This window comes from Zootoca vivipara, chromosome 9, assembly GCF_963506605.1.
Source record: "Zootoca vivipara chromosome 9, rZooViv1.1, whole genome shotgun sequence".
NCBI classification, from domain to species: domain Eukaryota; kingdom Metazoa; phylum Chordata; class Lepidosauria; order Squamata; family Lacertidae; genus Zootoca; species Zootoca vivipara.
Window position 1 is genome coordinate 75,791,612 of NC_083284.1, and position 22,433 is coordinate 75,814,044.

The 22,433-nt window shown below is 40.2% G+C and overlaps 1 protein-coding gene across 5 annotated transcripts in view; it reads left to right on the forward strand.

Annotated features, from left to right (window-relative positions):
- Nucleotides 1–22,433, forward strand: part of CPEB2 (cytoplasmic polyadenylation element binding protein 2) — a 71,742-nt gene that overhangs the window by 8,474 nt on the left and 40,835 nt on the right. For 3 of the 5 annotated variants that reach the window (XM_060279078.1, XM_060279074.1, XM_060279076.1), the window contains exon 2: nt 794–1,084. In XM_060279078.1, coding sequence (XP_060135061.1) covers nt 854–1,084 — 231 coding nt within the window. In that variant the 5' untranslated portion in view covers nt 794–853. The remainder of the gene's footprint in view (nt 1–793; nt 1,085–22,433) is intronic. The other 2 variants (XM_060279075.1, XM_060279077.1) reach the window with 1 other exon arrangement.

The window sequence follows — 22,433 nt, forward strand, 5'->3', positions numbered from 1 at the left end:
TAAGTAGAAACATTAGTAAGTAGAGTTATTCGTAAGTAGAGGTACCACTGTATCTGGACAGCAAGTTCAACCAAGCATTCAAGTTGAGGAATCACAAATATTTCCGAATTTGTGAGAGAATAGGGCTGATCATTTTGGGATATTACAAGTCTGGCATGTAGTTTGGACATTTTTCTTTTAAACCTGATTCATCTGTTTCTGTCTACACATACAGCCTTAAGGAAATAGATTCTATAAATAAGTGGCAACTTTTTGGTTTTATACTCTTTTGGTCAGTCACATCTTTGCTTTCATCAGCATAGGGGCACCACAACTTTTTCAGAGAGGAGGAGTGTGGGACTGATCTCACAGAGCAAGAGAGGAAATTAACAGAAAGAAAAAAAATTATATTTCCTTGGTATTATAAGATTAGTACTTAAAGTGGATGGGCCCCCAAGTTCTGCCCTAGAAAAATACCATGCAAAAATTGAGATGAGAATAGAGAGCTTGAGCCTCTCATAACAATTGCCAGAGATACCTATTGTCATTCTCATGTCACTACTACGTATATGCTGGGTTTAACAAAACTAAAAACTGTGTTTTGTGTTTTTCCTGTTGCCCTGATCCAGAAAAAGTCAATTTGACTTTAATAAAATTGTAGTATTAAGCTTATTTGGGAGTAAGCTGAATTCTGAATTAAGCAGAAATAATTTCTGAGCAGTCATGCATAGGATTAGGTTATGTTACCAATACTTTTAAAAAAATATTTTCAACTAACTTTAGTAATTTCTCCTCCTTTGCCTCCCCTCCTCAGCCTCTTCTGAAGACATCACCCTGGAGCAACCATCAGAGTACTGGCTGGAGCACAGGAAATATGTCTTGGGGAAGTGTGCATGGTAGAGACCATCGTAGAACTGGAAACATGGGAATTCCAGGAACTATGAACCAGATCTCTCCCTTAAAGAAGCCGTTTTCTGGTAACGTCATAGCTCCTCCCAAGTTTACTCGTTCTACTCCATCACTGACTCCTAAATCCTGGATTGAAGATAATGTTTTCCGAACAGACAGCAACAGTAACACGCTCTTACCCTTACAGGTAAGAATGGTATGTAACTACAGCCTTTTGATGTTGTTCAACTTCTAATGTTGTAGGTAGATAGGTTTTTGCCAACATACCAGACACTGAGATCCAGCACCGAGGGCCTTCTGGCGGTTCCCTCATTGTGAGGTTACAGGGAACCAGGCAGAGGGCCTTCTCGATAGTGGCACCCGCCCTGTGGAACGCCCTCACAGCAGATGTCAAGGCAATAAGCAACGATTTTACTTTTATAAGACAACTGAAGGCGGCCCTGTTGGGAAGTTTTTAATGTTTGATGCTATATTGTTTTTAATATTCTGTTGGAAGCCGCCCAGAGTGGCTAGGGAAACCCAGCCAGATGGGTGGGTTATAAATAAATAAATTATTATTTAACCCAGAAAGTAAATAAATAAATCTAGAGGTGGCGGAATAGAGCGTTTCTGCGCATGCGCGTATGGCGAAAACCAGAAGTATACACTTCTGGGTTTGCTGCGTTCACAACCCAAAAGTTACGTTATCTGAAGGTAACTTAACCCGAGGGTCCACCGTGAAAGTCAACAGTCAGTACGGTGGAATACTTAGCATTGCGGATCTTGATACTGCATCAGTATAGCAATGACTTTCTGCTGGCATTGCAAACGTGGCACTGCAAATATTTAGAATTAGAATGCAAGTATTCTCTTTTTTATACTTTTGTCATATGATTTCACTTGCAAATTAACTATGATTTCCTTGTCCGTTTCCCCTGCATTTCATACCACTGAAATGAGCAACTTGGTGCTTAGAGAATCTGAAAAAAATATTTTTGATTTTTTTAATGAGTTTTTGTCAGTTTTGCATAAACTATAAAACAAGGCAGTAGTAGAAATAGCAAAATGGGTTGTATATCAGTTCTTTCAATGAGTACATGGGTGATGTAGACACATATCAAAGAACAACTATTAATAAGTCCATATGCCATGCTTTTGTAGAAGAGTTCTGAAAATTATTTGTATTAGTATGAGTAATATAGTCCCACTATAAAGCAAAAGTATGTTCGGGGTCTTTGAGAGCTTTGAGGACTTTACATTGTACATTATCATTTCTCTGGTTGTCAAGTTCCATGCATTGTTATACCATGAAGAAATTTGCAGACCCTAGTGTCTTCAATTTCTGCAACATGGATAATCCTAAGTGGTACCAGCAGCCATGTTGTTAGTTCTTTGGGGTGCAGTTGTCGAATTTGGTTGTGCCATATATTTAAAAGCCAACGTGGTAGAGTCATTTGAATATAAGTTTTGAAGATAATGGAAAACTAATGAAACACATTTTGCCATGACTTAAAAAAAAAATCAGACACTCCCAACACAGGTGAAAAAATGTTCCCTGGGCCCCAAGAGTCTGGTGCTGTTGATGTTGTCTACGCTAGCAGATGTTGCAACCCAGGCTAGGATTAGAGTTCAATAAGATGTTATCCAGAGCAATGTTAAAGTATATTGCACATAAGAAAAACCTTAACAGATACCAGTGGAGTGGCTTGCCTAGACAATAATGAGAAAACAATCTGTGTATAACATCACAAACTATAAATCAACCATGTTGTGTTGAAAAGGGATTTTCAGTGTAGATCGCCACAGATCAAAGATATAGGAGGTAAATGTTTCATTTGACATTGAGTAGGCCTCTAGTGGGCATAGTTTTGTGCTCCCCATTTAGGCTGGGAGCTTGCATCCTGCAGGGCAGAAATGTGTAGAACTGATTTTGCAGTAACTGGATTTAACTGCAGCAGTTGGCATTGTATAAAGCTGTGTGACCTATCTTGAAAATCATCTTTCATTCAACACTTAGTTTTTAGATGTTTTAGGTATTAAGTTCTGAAACTTCATGATACTATTGTTGGGCCAGCTTTTCTTGATGCATTTGTAGATGTTTGAGTGGCATAGAAATTTGAGGTATCTGTGTGGCAGATACACATGCACTTGTACAGAATTTAGTGGCTTTAAAATAATTTTTTTATAAAGTCCCAGAGTTTATATTGCTTATGGCTTTGGGAATGCAAATTGAAAATTGTTCCACACACTCCGTAATTTTTTTTAAAAAAAAAGTGTTATGGTTAATTGCTGTGTTGAGAAGCAACTTGGATATTGTGTACTGGGTGGAGTTTGTCATTCAGGAATAGGAGATCTTACTCCATTTTGCCTTGACTGTTAATACTGCTTACTAAAGTGAAACCAAAAACAGGGCAACACGTGACCAAATTCAAACGAACAGAATGTATTTACAACATATGTAATGTCAAAAACAAGACTAGAATTAAAATAACGGTGCTAGAGCAGACCTGTTGCTCTAGCAACCTCGGGGACATTCGTAGAGGTAGAGGTGATGAAAAGATGTGGTGATGGTGGTGGTTTATCAATGGCACTGGCAGAGGAAAGGGGGGCAGGAGTAGTGGCCTGCAAAGGGCATATATTTATCTATATGATGGATGTGGTATGTATTCAGCGATTGTACTTCATTGTATATTTTGTTTTCATATTGTCAAGTAGATATAGGACATTGTACCTCTATTTTTTACAGTTTATGAAATACGTCAGTTTTCTGTTTCTGCGCTAAAGAAGTTCTCACGAAACTGTGCAACATTCAGAAACACTGTCCGACTAGCTCATTGAATATGTCAGTTACTTTGGAACTTTGGAATACGACAAGTTCGCTGACTACTCTAACTACTTTGGAACTTTGCAATACAAAGCTTTTCAGCTTGTTTCTTATTGAATGACTTTCTGCCATTTGGTTCCATTCATAACAACAGGGACTTTCAGAGACCTATTGGAATTGTTTTCATGTGAATTATATTATATATTCTAGTCTTGTTTTTGACATTACATATGTTGTAAATACATTCTGTTCGTTTGAATTTGGTCACGTGTTGCCCTGTTTTTGGTTTCACTTTAGTGTTTGCAACACAGGGGTTTGTTTTGTTTCTTACAATACTGCTTATTATACTGCTAAGCCAGTGCCCCATATATCAACAAAGTCTTTCCTCTACTCTTCCTCCATTGGAAAGTATTCTCAAAGTACGAAAAAACCTTAATCTTAACAATGAGGTTAGTAGTCAGTATGACCATTATCTTTCATTTATTAATGTGCAGTGGCTTTTCCATTGCTGTGAGAAATCCGGAGATCACTTTCAAGGAAGTCTTGTTGATAAGGAGTTGAATTTTCCTAGCACTGAAAGCACAATACTTTGCTACTGGGGAAAAATGAATTTATTCCTTGTACACTTCTTAGTGCTGTGTGAGGTAGGTTTCATAAATGATAACAAATGATAACATCCATGAAAACAAAGGATGCATGTTTGACTCCACACTTGCACCATTTTTTACAGTTTTTGAAACTAATTTTATCACATTGAAGCTGAGCTCTCCCAGGCTGTAACACTAAAGCATGTGAATTAAAAAGAAGAGAAGCTGCATGAGCTACAGACATTCTCATTCTGACCTTGTAGAAACTGAGAGTTAAGTATAAATTGCACATATTTAGTATTTATGTCAAGTCTACTTTTTTATATAAAAAGTTAATAAACTTTATTTATTTTTAAAATAATTTTTATTGATTTTTTTATAGAAACAAAACAAACAAAACACACAATACATGCTCTGTCCCTCCAATTTCCCTCCCCCCACAAGTCCACTTCTGCCACCAGTAGAACCCGTGGGCATTGAGAATCAGAGGGGTCCATTGTAAGGCTGGGTTTGACCTCCCCCTCCCCCCTCCCCCCTCATCCCCTCCCTGCCACTGAAAGGACAGGGATGGAGGGGCTCTGGGGATTGGTTTCCCCTCAGCTGCTCCTTTAACACAAGCCTTCAACAAAACATAAACACAATACCTATACAAAAAAAAAACACCAAAAAAAGAAAACAAATAAAAATTTAAAAATTTCCAATTCTTATTTTCTTCACATTATAATTGTGACTTCCTCAAATCTCTTCTTCCTGGTTTTCCTAACTTCTCTAATTAATTGTGGCGGATTTTCTACTTCAATTCCCTTTCGGCTTTGGAATATTTAATACGCCTCTTGATTGACCATTAGGAAGAGATCGACTCCCGTTTTTGAATCTCTCCCTGTTTTCCGAATTATTTATTTATAAAGTCAACAAGTCCAATGAAGATTTCACTTACTTTGATCAAATCTTTTATTTCTTGGAAGAATCCGCCGCTTGCCGGGTGAGGACTCGGAGCTTCGCTTCTAGGAGGTAAGTTGGACCCCAAAATGGCTCCCGCGGCTCCACTCCGCTGGCTCTCGATCGCTCTACGGAGCTCTCGGGCAGCGGAGGAACCGTGAACGGAGCAGCTGCTGGGTGCTTCAGTCACCGGGACGCCCTTCCCGCTGCTCTTGTGGGGAGTCCGCTCGCTCTGCGGACTTCCCCCCCCCTCCGCGAGGCCAGGGACTTCGGAGCGCGAAGTCCCTGCGTCCTTCTTGCCGGCGCGACGGACCGGAAGTGAAGTTAATAAACTTTAATCTGTGAAGTTGATAGTAGTTAGGATCATTTTCTTCTGTATAGAATGAAATTGTTTATGAATTGTAAGCAAGCAGATAAAACCAAGTATAAGACAATAGGATTGTTGTTGTTTCCCACACTTCTGGAATAGCAAATGGCTTTTACACATTTTATGAGTGGAGATATTGGCAGCTATTGTAGCTGAGACAGCACCATAACAGCTCAGTTGTTCCTCTGAGCATGTTCTATGATTGTGATTATTCCTCATTGCATCTTGGCTGCGTTAAGTATGGATGATCTATACGGGCACCTGTATAGTGCTATCTTCCAGTTAATTCTCTGCCTTTGTTATATGACATGATTATTTATACCCATAGCTGCCAAATTCTCCCTTTTTTTAAGGGAAATTCCCTTATGCTGAATAGGCTTACTCGTGAGAAAAGGGAAAACTTGGCAGCTATGTTCATACCATCCAACTGGCTTCTTGGCTTCTGCTATTAAAAGCAGATCTTGAGGTAAATAAGGCTTTTATTTTATCTTCACCCAAAAGGAAAGTGATGCCCAACCTGGTGATAACAGAATAAATGATGTAAGGAGGGAGCTGCAGCCCAGGATAGGAAAAGAAGTAGTAAGGGAACATCTAGCTACTTTAAATGAATTCAAGTCTCCAGGACCTGATGAACTACATCCAAGGGTACTAAAGGAGCTTGCAGATGTATTTTAAGAGCCTTTGTCTATTATCTTTGAAAATTCTTTGAGAACATGTGAGGTCCCTGCAGACTGGAGGCAGGCAAATATTGTCCCCATCTTCAAAAAAAGGGGAAAGGGATGACCCAGGAAATACCATCCGGTGAGCTTGACATCAATACCAGGGAAGATCCTAGAACAGATAATTCAACTGTTGGTCTGTGAGCATTTAGAAAAGGATGCTGTGATTACTAAGCCCCTGCATGGGTTTCTCAAAAATAAGTCATGCCAGACCGATCTGATTTCTGCCTAATATGAATACTGACATTCTGTACAACACATTAATTTTATACTAGCTGGCCCGGCCACGCTGCTGTGGCTCATCCCTGTGATTCCCCCCACCCTGTCCTGATCCATGACGTATCCTGCCCCCTCCTCTCCCAACCCCCACCCAGGCGAGTCCCCACTTCCATTCGGCCTAGTCTGTAAAGGCAAACTGAAGTGTTGTGGAGAGAGAAGGTTTTATAGCTACAGTACCAGTGTAGCTGCTGCTAGAGGGCGATGTTGTGTTACCTGGTTCTTTTCCCAGCATGCCTGGCAGGATCTGCTGTGTGGGTTTTGAGCTTCAAAGAATGGGGTTTTACATGCCATAGGTGTGACATCTATCTACGCAACCTGCATATGGTCACTCACATATTCGCTTGGGACGTTGTGTCCAAATTTGAATGCAATCGGTCAAGTGGTTTCACAGAAAAGTGGAGACTAACCCACATGCCCAGTTTACATATATATACATATACATACATATATATATATATATATATATATATATATATATATATATATATAATTCAAAGAATATGCCAAGAAAATTTGTTTATATGTACTGTACAGGTAACAAAGCTGCCACATTTTAATCAAATTGAACTATGTTAGTTTTGAGTTGTTATTAGCATGTTTTTCCCCAATACCTTAGTTGCAGCAAGACATGTATGTGGCACAAGTGTGTTTCCTCAATACATATGATAAGCCTTATTACCTCTGGTGCTTTAAAATGCTATGCAGAAGCTAGTATACTAGAACCCCAACAATACTTTCCCCATGGAGTGGAAAACAAGCACAAACTGCACCCAGTCATGTGGGGCAGAACATTTTGCAGCTTTATTTTCTGTGGAAATTCAGTATGGATGTGTGGAAACAAATTTCAAATAGTTTTACACAAGCTAGGTACTTTCAAAGTTTTTAGCTTAGTGCATTAAATACAAATAAAACAGCCATACTAAATTAGAACTCTCTAGGGCACCAAGTTCTACTCTCCCTCCTCCCCTGCTAACTGAAAGTTTCCTGATGTAAGTTAACCTGCAAATTACCCTAATTTTCAGGCTAGACAATGAGATTGAATTTTCTAGTTCATTTCCCACCTGAAACCCCACACCTCTGATTGCACCTGTATGTTTTGCCCTATACATCTTGCCCTCCCTGATCTAAATGCCAAATACCCTCGTTCGTATGCACATTTAGCAAAAAATAAAACATGCCATCGGTATCTAATTACAGATCTTGTGCATCACATGTAGTTTGTCTCTGTAATAGAGCAATCTCTTCCTATTGTCTGGACTGAAACACCTTTATGTCAAGTATGTGTTCCGTACATTGCAAAATTGTACATAGAGCATCACATATGATGAATCTATGTATGCATGGTAATAGTGCCCTGTAGAAAGTTGTTGACACATTAGTAGGTTGTCATGAATTGTAGCTTTTCCTCACATTTAATGCTGTTTTCACATGTAAAGTTTTACGTGCAGGACTTGTGCAGTTTCTCATATGGAAGCATTTTAGATTAGGATTTCTGCAAAGCATGAATACAATACCCTCCCCCATTGTACTTTGGGGTACTCTTCTCCTGAAGCCAAGAGAACTGCCATGATGCATTGTGTGAAGATGTCCTTTCTTTTGTCTTCCTTTAATCAACTGCCAATAAATTTCATTGAAAGACCCATATGATACTTTTTATTGGTTTTTCATATATAGAAAGCTCCTCTCTCTTTCAGTTCTTACATAACATCACCCCTAACTTAAGGCATCTTAGTCATGCAGTTATCTGACTTAAACCCTTATCTCCATAGTTTTAAATATCAATTGACTTCTTTCTAACCCTATGTTGAGGAGGTCAGCTTTAGTGATTGGCATGAAGAAGGGAGGATGCTTAGGAGAGTGTCTCACACCCCCTTCTTTGCCCTGCAGTACTACCAGTTGAGACCTAATATCCAGTAGTTGCTGTTGTCACCACTCCTTTTTGGTCACCTATGGTATATCCCCAGAAACAAGGGGTGGGGGATGAGGATGTCCAATTAATGGTTAAATCCCAGGATCCTGGACTAGCAGGTTTCATGTCTCCAGCCAATCCTTTGCAATTTATGTAGAGTATAAAGTCAGCTGTCAAGTGCTCTGTTTCTCCCTGACAATAGGGCAAATTACTGGATTTCTTAACTCTGTTCTTAGATTTCAATAGCGTTAAACCCAAAGCAACCTGGGTGCATGGGGATTCCCGAATCCTGAGGGTGACAGTCACATACTGATTCCACTAGTTCAGTTGTGAAAGTTTATTAAGAGTACGTAAGGAAAAGGGCAATAAGTCCAACAGAAATATTAAAAAGCCAAAAAGCTCTAAAACCTGACTGCTTCTATTTTAATTGTTAATAGCACAATGATCTCAGTCTACTTACGCATAGGCAGTGAGGCTGGTTAACTTCCTGGTTATATGGAAGAGCCAGCCTGGATTCCTGATGATGAGAGGGACAAAAGTTGCAAGAGCAGCTCAGTTTTTAAATACTCTCTCCCCTCTCCTTGAAGAGAGTGACCTTTGGCTCTTTCTGACCAATGAGAGCCATAGTCATTTTGTCAGATTTGTCACATGTCCCGGGTATTCTTAAGTACCTTTTTGCATGTGAGTAGAATTAGTGGGGGATACATGACAGTCTGGCTTAGAGAAAAGATGGAGGTAGGAGACCAAGGTCCTGTGTGACAGCAGGTCGCATATTTTTTGGTAAGGGAACACCAGTTCCACGTTTGAGGTTTTTTAAAAAACAGGAAAATATTTGCATCTAACTTGGATTAAAACAAGATAATATCAAAAACCAGAGTAATAGCTTTCAACTTTAAATAAGTTCTTTATGGGAAAGTTAGAATGGACTGAAAAGTCTATAAAATATCTTGGTGAATTCTTAAGAACGATATACAGTATATTAATGTAATTAAGAATAACAGCACCCCTTTAAAAAATCAAGGTCTGGTGGTCTTCTCTATCAATTTAAATATCTCATTTGGATGAGGGTAATTAAGAATATAAGAACTGAAGTTGCAGCATTGTTGAACAGGGATAAAGTGAATGGCTTAGTGTTGCATGAATGCACCTAAGCTCCTCCCAGGCCCAGTGTTCGGAATTAGCCAGGCACATTTTGCACCTGGTTATTGACACTTGAGACCAAATGAAGATGCATGGATGGTGCCTGACATCTCCACCATCTGGAAGTGCATGCCTGGACTGTTTTCACACGCTAATACCACATTCTGTACAATTCTATCAGTTATATTTTATCTGTACAATTGAAATTAATTTCAGGAACCAAAATGCTTTTTCTTTGCAGCCTGGGCGGGAGCAGTCACCATTAAGAAAAAGAGGTAGGAATAGGGCTAATACATATGTGGACTCTCCCTGGATCGAGTGACTTTAAGTTCTCAAAGTTCTTAACCTAGCTCAGGGTTGTCATCTGAACTAGCCAGATGTTCAATTGATAATCAATCATAGTCCATCATTTGAAAAATCAGACTTTAGAGCCATCTTACCCCAGTGAACATTTTGTTTTGTTCACTGTAACCTTGGTTTAAGGGGCCATTTGGCACTGAGCTTATGTATCTGAGTTTCTAACACTGCCCAGGCCTATTCACTCTGCTTCAACCCACATGACCAAGAGAAGGAGTTCAGAACTTTCCACTTTGGCTCTTAGTTATGGCTTGGGAAACAAAGACAAACACAAAACGTGGGAAGAGAGTAGGCTCACTCACGACACCTTGAACCTGACTTAGCATGACATCTGAATGCAGCCAGTGTTTCTTCACTCTGTCCAGATTGCGTATAATTTTATAAACTTCTGCCATATTCCTTCCTCAGTAAATCTTTTACTATGCTAAACAGTTCCAAATACTTTAGCCTTTCCTCATAGAGAAGATGTTTCATCACCTTTATTATTCTTGTTGTCCTTTTATATACCTTCTTCTGTTCTATGTTGTTCTCCTTGAGAGGGAGAGACTAGCCATTTTCTTTTCAGTCCCCTCAATCATTCCCAACATGGAATTTGCTGTTGCTATCCCAGTTGCAATATGCAAACTCTACATTTTCATTGTGCTATTTTTTATTTTTTATGGTCTGTGACTATCAGTTTAGACCTCCCCACCACCACCTGTTTATAGGTGAAGTTAGGATTATTTATTTCCTTCAGCAAGGAATTCTCATATAATAATAATAACGAAATCATTATGAATTTAACCAAAAGGGAACTTTAGAAACCTGTTGATTTTTATCCCAGATAAGACTTAAGATTCACAGATATCATTAAAATATATCAGATGTAGCAAAAAGCTGAAAGGTGAAGCAGAAAATTATTTTATGGTTAGGAAAAAGGATTGTAGTGCTAAGCATTACAAATAATCCAAACTGGTATTTTTATTAGACTGGCTCAGTGACCATTGTGATCCATCTTGGATATCCCATGAACAAGTAAAATGTTTTTTAAGAGATTGTATTCAAACCTTGAGTAAATATGTTAATTTAGCTCCAGAAATTGTCCCCTAAGTAGTTCAATATATGAATTTTAACCCATTTGCAACTTAGAAATGCCAGCTTTTGCAGAAAATGCATTATAGAGAGCTATAAATACTACATTGTTAATAACATATGCAGAGATTACAGGTTCGTTTCAACCAAACTGAATCCAAGATAGATTGAACTAGTAGTTTCCATATCTTGCACTAGAAATCAGATGGATTTTTTTCAAGCTTAAAGTAGTTTCCTCATACTGTAGTCTTCTAGGTTTTAACATGCAGCTTTTATATACTTTTCCACTTTAACATGTAGCTATTTTATTGTTCCTTTATCATTGCTAACAAATATTGTAAAGCTCATATAGTCAATTATGATTAAGTGGTAAAGCTGTCAGGGCATATGACCCTTGCTCAATTATTTGTTGCAGCTTTTGAACAGCAAACACATTGAAATCTGTGGTTCCAAAAAGCAAAATATTAGATTTGAGTGACAACTTCTGTTGTTTTTTCTCTGTGTTAGTTTTGTATCCAGGAAATACATATTCTTATTTTGCATTATTCTGACCTTACTGATTGTTCTTTTTCTTGTTTGGAAATCACTTGGAGGTAATCAGAGGTTCTGAACAACTGTGTGTGCAAGTTTCAGTAGGAATTACATATTAATATATTCCAGCAAAGAGAATTGTGGTATAACCTTTTTGAGCACACTTTATTTAGGTAGTGATGTACCGGTAGGCATCCATGAAAGCTTGCATTATTAGTGTCAAGAGACTTCCAAGGTTTAAAGGTACCTTGTATATGCTTTGGCTGATACAGCAACAGCAAGCATATCTGGGAGGAGATGGCCTGACACCACTTATCCACACCCTGTTAAACCTCCTGCTTCAACAATACTGTACAGAGGTCGGTCACAATTTTTTTTGGGATCTGTGGACACACTCATTATAGAATTAAAATGAATCCTTTTGAATTTGCATTGCGGTATGTTATATGATAAAAGAAACAACTGGCAAGTTTGGCCTTGGAGTTCAAAATGAAGCAGGGCAAAGGCTAATAGAGTTCTGTCAAGAGAACAAGCTGGTCATCACAAACACTCTCTTCCAACAACACAAGAGATGACTCTACACATGGATATCACCAAATGGGCAGCATCGAAATCAGATTGATTATATTCTCTGCAGCCAAAGATGGAGAAGCTCTATACAGTCAGCAAAAACAAGACCTGGAGCTGACTGTAACTCAGATCATCAGCTTCTTATAGCAAAATTCCAGCTTAAACTGAAGAAAGTAGGAAAAACCACTGGGCCAGTAAGATACAATCTGAATCAAATCCCTTATGAATACACAGTGGAAGTGAGGAACAGGTTTAAGGATTTAGATTTGGTGGACAGAGTGCCTGAAGAACTATGGATGGAGGCTCGTAACATTATACAGGAGGCAGCAACGAAAACCATCCCAAGGAAAAGGAAATGCAAGAAAGCAAAATGGCTGTCCAACGAGGCCTTACAAATAGCGGAGGAGAGGAGGCAAGCAAAATGCAAGGGAGATAGGGAAAGATACAGGAAACTGAATGCAGATTTCCAAAAAACAGCAAGGAGAGACAATAGGGTCTTCTTAAATGAGCAATGCAAAGAAATAGAGGAAAACAATAGAATGGGGAAAACCAGAGATCTGTTCAAGAAAATTGGAGATATGAAAGGAACATTTCGTACAAAGATTACCATAATCAAGGACAAAAGTGGTAAGGACCTAACAGAAGCAGAAGACATCAAGAAGAGGTGGCAGGAATACACAGAGGAATTATACCAGAAAGATATGGAGGTCTCGTACACCCCAGGTAGTGTGGTTGCTGACCTTGAGCCAGACATCTTGGAGAGTGAAGTCAAATGGGCCTTAGAAAGCACTGCAAATAACAAGGCCAGTGGAAGTGATGATATTCCAGCTGAACTATTTAAAATTTTAAAAGATGATGCTGTTAAGGTGCTACACCCAATATGCCAGCAAGTTTGGAAAACTCAGCAATGGCCAGAGGATTGGAGAAGATCAGTCTACATCCCAATTCCAAAGAAGGGCAGTGCCAAAGAATGCTCCAACTACCGCACAATTGTGCTCATTTCACACGCTAGCAAGGTTATGCTTAAAATTCTACAAGGCAGGCTTAGGCAGTATGTGGACCGAGAACTCCCAGAAGTGCAAGCTGGATTTCGAAAGGGCAGAGGAACCAGAGACCAAATAGCAAACATGCGCTGGATTATGGAGAAAGCTAGAGAGTTCCAGAAAAACGTCTACTTCTGCTTCATTGACTATGCAAAAGCCTTTGACTGTGTCGACCACAGCAAACTTTGGAAAGTTCTTAAAGAAATGGGAGTGCCTGATCACCTCATCTGTCTCCTGAGAAATCTCTATGTGGGACAAGAAGCTACAGTTAGAACTGGATATGGAACAACTGAGTGGTTCAAAATTGGGAAAGGAGTACGACAAGGTTGTATATTGTCTCCCTGCTTATTTAACTTATATGCAGAATTCATCATGCGAAAGGCTGGACTAGATGAATCCCAAGCCGGAATTAAGATTGCCGGAAGAAATATCAACAACCTCAGATATGCAGATGACACAACCTTGATGGCAGAAAGCGAGGAGGAATTAAAGAACCTTTTAATGAGGGTGAAAGAGGAGGGCGCAAAATATGGTCTGAAGCTCAACATCAAAAAAACCAAGATCATGGCCACTGGTCCCATCACCTCCTGGCAAATAGAACGGGAAGAAATGGAGGCAGTGAGAGATTTTACTTTCTTGGGCTCCTTGATCACTGCAGATGGTGACAGCAGTCACGAAATTAAAAGACGCCTGCTTCTTGGGAGAAAAGCAATGACAAACCTAGACAGCATCTTAAAAAGCAGAGACATCACCTTGCCGACAAAGGTCCGTATAGTTAAAGCTATGGTTTTCCTAGTAGCGATGTATGGAAGTGAGAGCTGGACCATAAAGAAGGCTGATCGCCGAAGAATTGATGCTTTTGAATTATGGTGCTGGAGGAGACTCTTGAGAGTCCCATGGACTGCAAGAAGATCAAACCTATCCATTCTTAAGGAAATCAGCCCTGAGTGCTCCCTGGAAGGACAGATGGTGAAGGTGAGGCTCCAATTCTTTGGCCACCTCATGAGAAGAGAAGAATCCTTGGAAAAGACCCTGATGTTGGGAAAGATTGAGGGCACTAGAAGAAGGGGACGACAGAGGACGAGATGGTTGGACAGTGTTCTCGAAGCTACGAACATGAGTTTGACCAAACTGCGGGAGGCAGTGCAAGACAGGACTGCCTGGCGTGCTATGGTCCATGGGGTCACGAAGAGTCGGACATGACTAAACGACTAAACAACAATGTTATATGGGGTCCTTATGTTAAATTAAACTTTGCAGTGTTAGACTGCATGGTAAAAAAAATCACAGATGCAGTGCTTGTTAGCACCCTAAAATATTGATTAAAGGTACAGATCCTCATGGATCTTCAGATTTTTTTACACAGAATGCCAGTTAAATCAGCAACAAATCACAGAACACAGATGTGAACTACAATTTGATGGTAGTTTGACTGGATCCTTTGAAAAATTGTGAGAATCTATATGGATCTGTGTCGTGTTGGGAACTAAATCCTATGATTTTTACGGTTTAGTCAATGAAGACAGCTGGGGTGGGGGAAATTGTGAAAAATTAGTCAGTTCCAATGGTATCCATTTCACTGGATCCAGCTTCTGAATGTGGGTGTTGTCTGTCTGTCTTTCTGGTTTCTCTTGTGCACTTTTACACACTTACCTTTCCTCCGTTCCTTACAGACACGGTCTGCAATTTAAAGCTCTGTGTCCAAGCACCTACCCCCCACCCCAATGGTCAGAGCAAACTTCAATCCATGAAAAACTCGAATTGACATTTGCTGTGATTCAGCTATCCTTCCCTTCCCACCTTCTTGACCACTCTGCTTTTTATTCAGCTGCTCAGGTTGCAGTCTGAGCCTTGAAAAGTACAGGAAGATGAAATACAATGTTAGAAGGGTAATGTTCTTTCCCACTTCATTTCAACTCAATGTGCTTTTCAAAGCTTAGATCGGCACTTCAGCTGCTGACCCAATCCATGAGGAGCACAGAGCTAAAATAATAATAATAATAATAATAATAATAATAATAATAATAATAATAATTTTATTATTTATACTCCGCTCATCTGGCTGGGTGGCCCCAGCCACTCTGGGCAGTTAAAAAGAGTGCTGCTCTTCCAGTTTCCTCCTTCATTGTTACACGCTTCTCAAGGGAAGCAAAGGTAACCTGTCCTTACCAGCACATAATGTTTGGGACAGAGAATATATATATGGGTTCAGAAGCATGGCAGGTGCCAGAGGTACTCCTTGTAGGCGCCATTTTGCCCAAGAGTGCTACATAATCATACTCAGGCTTATTTTAACACTTTGTATGCAGACTATCTTTTTTAACCCATAAGTACAGTTGGGCTGCAAGATAGTTAACTGGGTCTAGATTATTCAGTAACTATGCTAGTGTCTTATCAGCTACACTGGCTAACAGGCCTCATCTGCACTATACATTAAAAGCAGCATCATAATATTTAAACAATCATGGCTTCTCCCAAAGAATCCTGGGAACTGTCATTTGTTAAAGATGCAGAGTTGTTAGGAGACGCCTTTTCCCCTACATAACTACAATTCCCAGGGAAGAGGGATTGACTGTCAAACCAGTCTGAGAATTGTAGCTCTGTGAGGGGAATAGGGGTCTTCTACCAACTCTCGATCCTTAAACTACAGTTCCCAGGATTCTTTGGTGAAAGCCAACAACTATTTAAAATAATATGATACTGCATTAAATGTATAGTGCAGATGAGGTCCCAGTCTCTTTTCGACTCTTGGTTTTGACCTTAAATGCCCTCCATTGGCTTAGGACCAGGACATCTTAAAATAATCTTCTCCCACTTATATCCACCCACATTTTAAAATAGTCTTCATTAGGGATGAGCATACCTTTCAACTTTGGTGTTCTCAGTTTCTGATTTTTCTAATTTCAGTTCTCCAAATTTCTGTAGCAATTTGTGGATTAGAAATAATAATAATGAAAATTTATCAGCGTTTTAGTACAAATTTCTTCTAATAATTACATGTTTATTGTACAGTTTTGACTACACACTTTGAAAGAATCCCCCCTAATATTTTGTATGTTGTTTTCATGAATATATTCATTTTTAGGAACACTTCCCCCTGATATAGGCATTTTTTTAAACATTGGTTGGAGAGTTGCACTGCAAAATTCAGATAGTGCAAATTTCAAATGATAGCTGTGTTTGGTTCTTATATTGTTTCAGAAAGTGAACATTGGGCAGGTTCACCTTTAAATGTAAACGACATCTAATTTCTCCCTTATCTCTACTCCTAATACCTTTGCCAAATGGTAGCTACCAGGAGAAGGGCATTCTTGTTGGTAGCACATCAGCTGTCCCCTGAGAGGCTTCCCTGGTGCCAGTCCCACCTTCACAGTCATTTTGGCACAAGGTGAAGACTACTCGGTACTCCTAGGTTGTGTTGTGTTCTTAGGTTGTTGTTGTTTAGTCGTTTAGTCGTGTCCGACTCTTCGTGACCCCATGGACCATAGCACGCCAGGCACTCCTGTCTTGCACTGCCTCCCGCAGTTTGGTCAAACTCATGTTCGTAGCTTCGAGAACACTGTCCAACCATCTCGTCCTCTGTCGTCCCCTTCTCCTTGTGCCCTCCATCTTTCCCAACATCAGGGTCTTTTCCAGGGAGTCTTCTCTTCTCATGAGGTGGCCAAAGTATTGGAGCCTCAGCTTCACGATCTGTCCTTCCAGTGAGCACTCAGGGCTGATTTCCTTCAGAATGGATAGGTTTGATCTTCTTGCAGTCCATGGGACTCTCAAGAGTCTCCTCCAGCACCATAGGTGTATATCCTTTAATTAAAGATTAAATTTAGGTCCTTCCATTGGCTCAACAATCGTGTGATGCTGGCAAAGCTTAAGGTTTAGGAATCTAACATGTCTATTTTAATGCCAGCCGTGTCTCCATTGTTGCTGTTAGTCTTTCATCCCTCTTTCTTCAATAGACACAGAGCTCTTGAGACTGATGTATGGTGTGCTTAGTGGTTGTATTGGTTCTTCAATTTCTTTATGCAAAACACATATTGAACACATTGTTAGAGAGAATTTTAGAGCCACATTACTATCATGGTTCTTTTGATTTCAGCTATGGCGTGCTCTGGTCCATGGGGTCACGAAGAGTCGGACACGACTAAACGACTAAACAACAACAAATGCTCTTTTTTTTTGTTGAAGCCTGAGATTTATCATGTTGCCTGTGGAAGGCTTACTTCGTTTGCTGGAGACTGTGATAGGTTTGGCCCCAAACATGTATAGGTTACTGATAAACCATGAGGAAGGTGCAATAGATGGTATTTGTATGTATTGAAAGGAAATTAGAAATAGATGGTGGACAATTGATCTCACTTTGGGGTAAACCTTTCAAATTGATAACTCTGACTAAGGGATCATCATTAAAACTAATTCATAACTGCTATCTTACTCCACAGACCCTAGATCCTCTCCATTGTGTTAGAGAGAGTTCAGGTAATTGAAACTTACCTTCATATGTGGTGGGGAAGCCATAGAGTTTGGGAGTTTTGCAAGTGAGTTTTAGTGGAAATTAGAGCCATTACAAGACAGGCTGCAAAAAAACCTCACCGCAACTGGCTCTTTTAAATTTATTTCTAGGTCATCATAGAAATGTGAAAACTAGCAAACTAACAAACAACTTGTTATCTGCAGTCAGTGTTGGTGGCATGGGCCTGGTATGACTTTTGTGCAGTAACTATAGATTATTGCTACCAAAATGTCTAAGCAGGGTGGATTTGATTTAAATCAAACTGATTTAAATCATGATTTAAATCACGATTTAAATCACTAGTCAGTAAGGCTTGATTTAAATCATAGTCTATTTAAATCACATGAAAAACCTAAATACTGTCCACTCCAAACAATCAGAAAAATATTGTTTCTATTCTATTCACTGAACTTCTTGAAACTTAGCACTGAAGGGGTTGTTTCTGTATTCATAGGTTTGTAGAACAATAGGATTAAGGTCTTTTTCTCAACTCTGTTCATGTTATAACATTTTTGCTGTGAAGAAGAGGCATGTGATCTCTGTTGAGTCAAATTCAGTTTTGAGAACTGCAAAAGTAAACCAAGCATCTGTGATAATATCTTGTAGGCAGAGAATCTGCCCAATAATCTTACAAAAACCTCTGGAAGAGCATGACATTGTGAATGGATTAATGGCATTTATTTACCCCCAAAAATAAACATATACAACCTTATTCTACATAATTAAAAAACTAATCTTTATTTCATGATGGAATAACCTTTGGATGGTAATATATTTTCCTCAAAAAGCATTTTATTTTTTTAAAAAAATCAGATTTAAATCAAAAAAATCGATTTAAATCAAAAAAATCCGATTTTTTTGATTTTTTTTAAAAAAAAATCATTGATTTTTATCCACCCTGTGTCTAAGGCAGCATTACTTGAGAAATTGATACAAAAGTTTAAGTGGATGTGGAAATTGAGTCAGTGTGGACATGATTTGTTTTTGGCAGCTTGGCATGATTTTATTGTTTTTACAAACATGAAGGAACATGGTTGTCCTCTACCTGACAGATAACAAAGTTGAGTAAGTATAATCGACCTAGTACTGACATTATTGGCAGTCCACAACAGTTCCTCTGTAATTGATTTCATGTATTTTAGGGGATTATTTTTTAACCTATATTGACTCAGATTATTTTTTTGCTTTGTTTGTTTAGTGATTTTATATTTGAGATACATACTTTGCTATAATTGTAAAATTTCATAAACGTTCTGCATGGTTCCCCAGCTCCGTTCCTATGGTAACACTTGCTCTGATAACATCCTGCTTTGATTGTTGTAAATTTCTTTGGGGGGCTGTTTGGGAAGTTGTAGAATGCAGCTGCTAGGAAGTTGTCTAGGTACACCAGGTTAGGACAATACAGAGGTACCTCGGGTTACAGACGCTTCAGGTTACAGACTCTGCTAACCCAGAAATAGTACCTTGGGTTAAGAACTTTGCTTCAGGATGAGAACAGAAATTGTGCACCGGCGGCAGCAGCAGGAGGCCCCATTAGCTAAAGTGGTACTTTAGGTTAAGAATGGTTTCAGGTTAACAATGGACCTCCAGAATGAATTAAGTTCTTAACCAGAGGTACCACTGTATAAGTTTGTGGGGTTTTTTATATATATAAAAAGAGAGTATTGGACCTTCTGTTGTGTGAACACGCTTAGGATTTACATTGTAGGAGAGTGACTGGATGCCTGCAAATGTCCCAAGCACTTAGGTCAGGGGTCCCCAAACTACGGCCCCCGGGCCGGATGCGGCCCAATCGGCCTTCCAATCCGGCCCGCGACGACCCCCGCCGCCCGCTGCCGCCGCCCGCTCTCACGGCGCGCGGCGCAGCGACAATCAAAAAAATCGCCGAAAATCGGCAAAAAATCGTCGAAAATCCTTTGTGCGCATGCGTACAGGCCTCTCCCGACCCGGAAGAGGTCATTTCTGGTGCACTTCCGGGTCGGGGGAGGCCCATACGCATGCGCACAAGCGATTTTCGGCTATTTTTTTCCGCCCGTGCGCGTGTGCGCATGCGCACGGGCGCGCACTCCCCCGCCCTCCGGCCCGCTGCGCGCGCACTCCCCTGCCGTCCGGCCCACCGCGCGGGCGGCGCGGCGGGCACCGGCCCGCCGCTCGGTAAGTCTGGGGACCCCTGACTTAGGTCATATTTGAGGAAACTTCAGATTAACAAATGTGCTTTAAGTACTTGCAGTTATTTATTTATTTATTTACTGTACTATTTACACTGAGTGAAGAATTAAAATGAAGAAACAAGGGTACAGGCTGCTCTTTAAAGAGAAGAGTAACATTCTGTTCTGGCTCTTTCATTGTTTATTCATGTGAATGTTGCAGGCGTAAGGTCCCTCTGTTGCTGTTCCCTGGTAACACTGTCTAGCACTGTAGGCAGCAGAACCAAGGAGTGCTCAAGGATAGCCACTTGTAACCTCATTGAACACGTTGCTCCTTTGGGAGAAAATAGTGTTGTGTACTCTTGCTATTAAAATGTCTGTTGCTAGTACAGAATTAAGGCATAAGGTAAAGGTAAAGTTACCCCTGACCGTTAGGTCCAGTTGCGGACGACTCAGGGGTTGCGCGACTTGCTCTATAGGCCGAGGGAGCCGGGCGTTTCTTCGCAGACAGCTTCCAGGTCATGTGGCCAGCATGACTAAGCTGCTTCTGGTGAACCACGGCAGCGCACGGAAACACTGTTTACCTTCCCTCTGGAGCGGTCCCTATTTATCTACTTGCACTTTGACGTGGTTTCGAACTGCTAGGTGGGCAGGAGCTGGGACCAAACAATGGGAGCTCACCCCGTCGCAGGAATTCAAAACGCCGACATTCTAATCGGCAAACCCTAGACTCTGTGGCTTAGGCCACAGCGCCACCCACGTCCCTTAGAATTAAGGCATACTTCCCCCCAAATAATCCCTGCATAAATTTCTAAATTCATGTGATCATTGTTGGACACAGTTGCAGATTTGTTCAGTGGATCCTCCATGTGTTTGCACTTTAACATACAGTGCAATCCTAAGCATGTTTACCCCTGTGTAAGTTCCAGTGCAGTTTCCTTCCTAGTAAGCAATTATTAGATCAAAGGTAAAGGTAAAGGTACCCCTGACAGTTAAGCCCAGTCGCGAACGACTCGGTTGCGGCACTCATCTCACTTTGCAGGCCAAGGGAGCCGGAGTTTGTCCGCTTCCGCAGACAGTTTTTCCGGGTCATGTGGCCAGCATGACAAAGCCACTTCTGCCGAAACCAGAGCAGCGCACGGAAATGCCATTTACCTTCCCGCCGGAGCGGTACCTATTTATCTACTTGTACTGCATGCTTTCAAACTACTAGGTTGGCAGGAGCTGGGACCAAACAACACGAGCTCACCCTGTCACAGGGCCTCAAACCACCAACCTTCCGATCAGCAAGTCCAAGCAGCACAGTGGTTTAAACCACAGCGCCACTCGCATCCCTTGAGATTACAACATTGATTGGAAAAGCCCAACTGACTACATATTTTTGCATATTTTGTCCTTCAGGTCCTACAGTGCATTGGACACTCAGGTCAAACTCAGATTCAAAGTTTGGTGATGATGGTTGTTGTTGTTGTTGTTTTGTTTCTTAGACTTGGTAGTCACTTGTTACCCAAAGGTCTCTTATGACACATCTAAAAACATAAACATGAATTATACAATTCAAACAAACAAACAAACAAAAAATTCCTTCAAGTAGCACCTTAGAGACCAACTAAGTTCGTCATTGGTATGAGTTTTTATGTGCATGCACACTTCTTCAGATACCATTAAAATAATTCATGCAAAACACCTACAGTTCTCTCTCTCTCTCTCTCTCTCTCTCTCTCTCTCTCTCTCTCTCTCTCTCTCTCTCTCTCTCTCTTTTCACACACACACACACACTCGTGTACTCACACTCCAACCCTCTACAGCTGTCACAAAGGAGCTTTGGAAGCACACTACTAATACTTTAATGGGCTACTCTGTGCTGTAAGTCTAAACTTGTGAACTGGTTTTAAAAAGTCTTTTAGACCGAAAAAGTGAATTCGTGTGGACCATAACATGTAGGCGTTTGCCAGTGCTAGGCAGTATTGGATGTCTTGCAATGTGTAGATTGCTACTTTAGCTACTTGGAATCTTTCATGTTTTTTGTGCTACTACCTGTACAGCTAAAGTCAATCCATAAGGATTTAATTCTAAGTAAATGCTTTAGGAATAAAAGGGGAGCAAAGATTACAAAAGCTAATAGTTGGAGCAATGGTTTTCCCCAAGAGGCAACGATCCCACACCCTTTTCAATAAACTAGGATAAACAAGCACAAGTTACAATTATGCCCATATTTAGTACCGACACTGTTCAGTATTGTATTATTTTATATGGCAGTCAATGTATATGCTGCTTTAAGTTGGGGGTGGGAAACCTATGGCCCTCCAGATGTTGCTGCACTACCTCTTTTTTGTTCCTGCTGCAGTCCTTAGGAACTTACAGTGATCAGTTTCATAGATTACAAGTATCATTTACACACTATCTTCTGGATAAAGAAGGACTGGTGATTGTTGCAAAAATTGGTACCACAAAAGCTAACTACTGTACAATGAAACAAATCAAATATTTGTTCCAAAGTATACGGACTTCCTGACAAAAACCTTAAGCAAAATAGATGCATACTCGGAAGGTTTCACTTAGTGCCTGCATCAAAA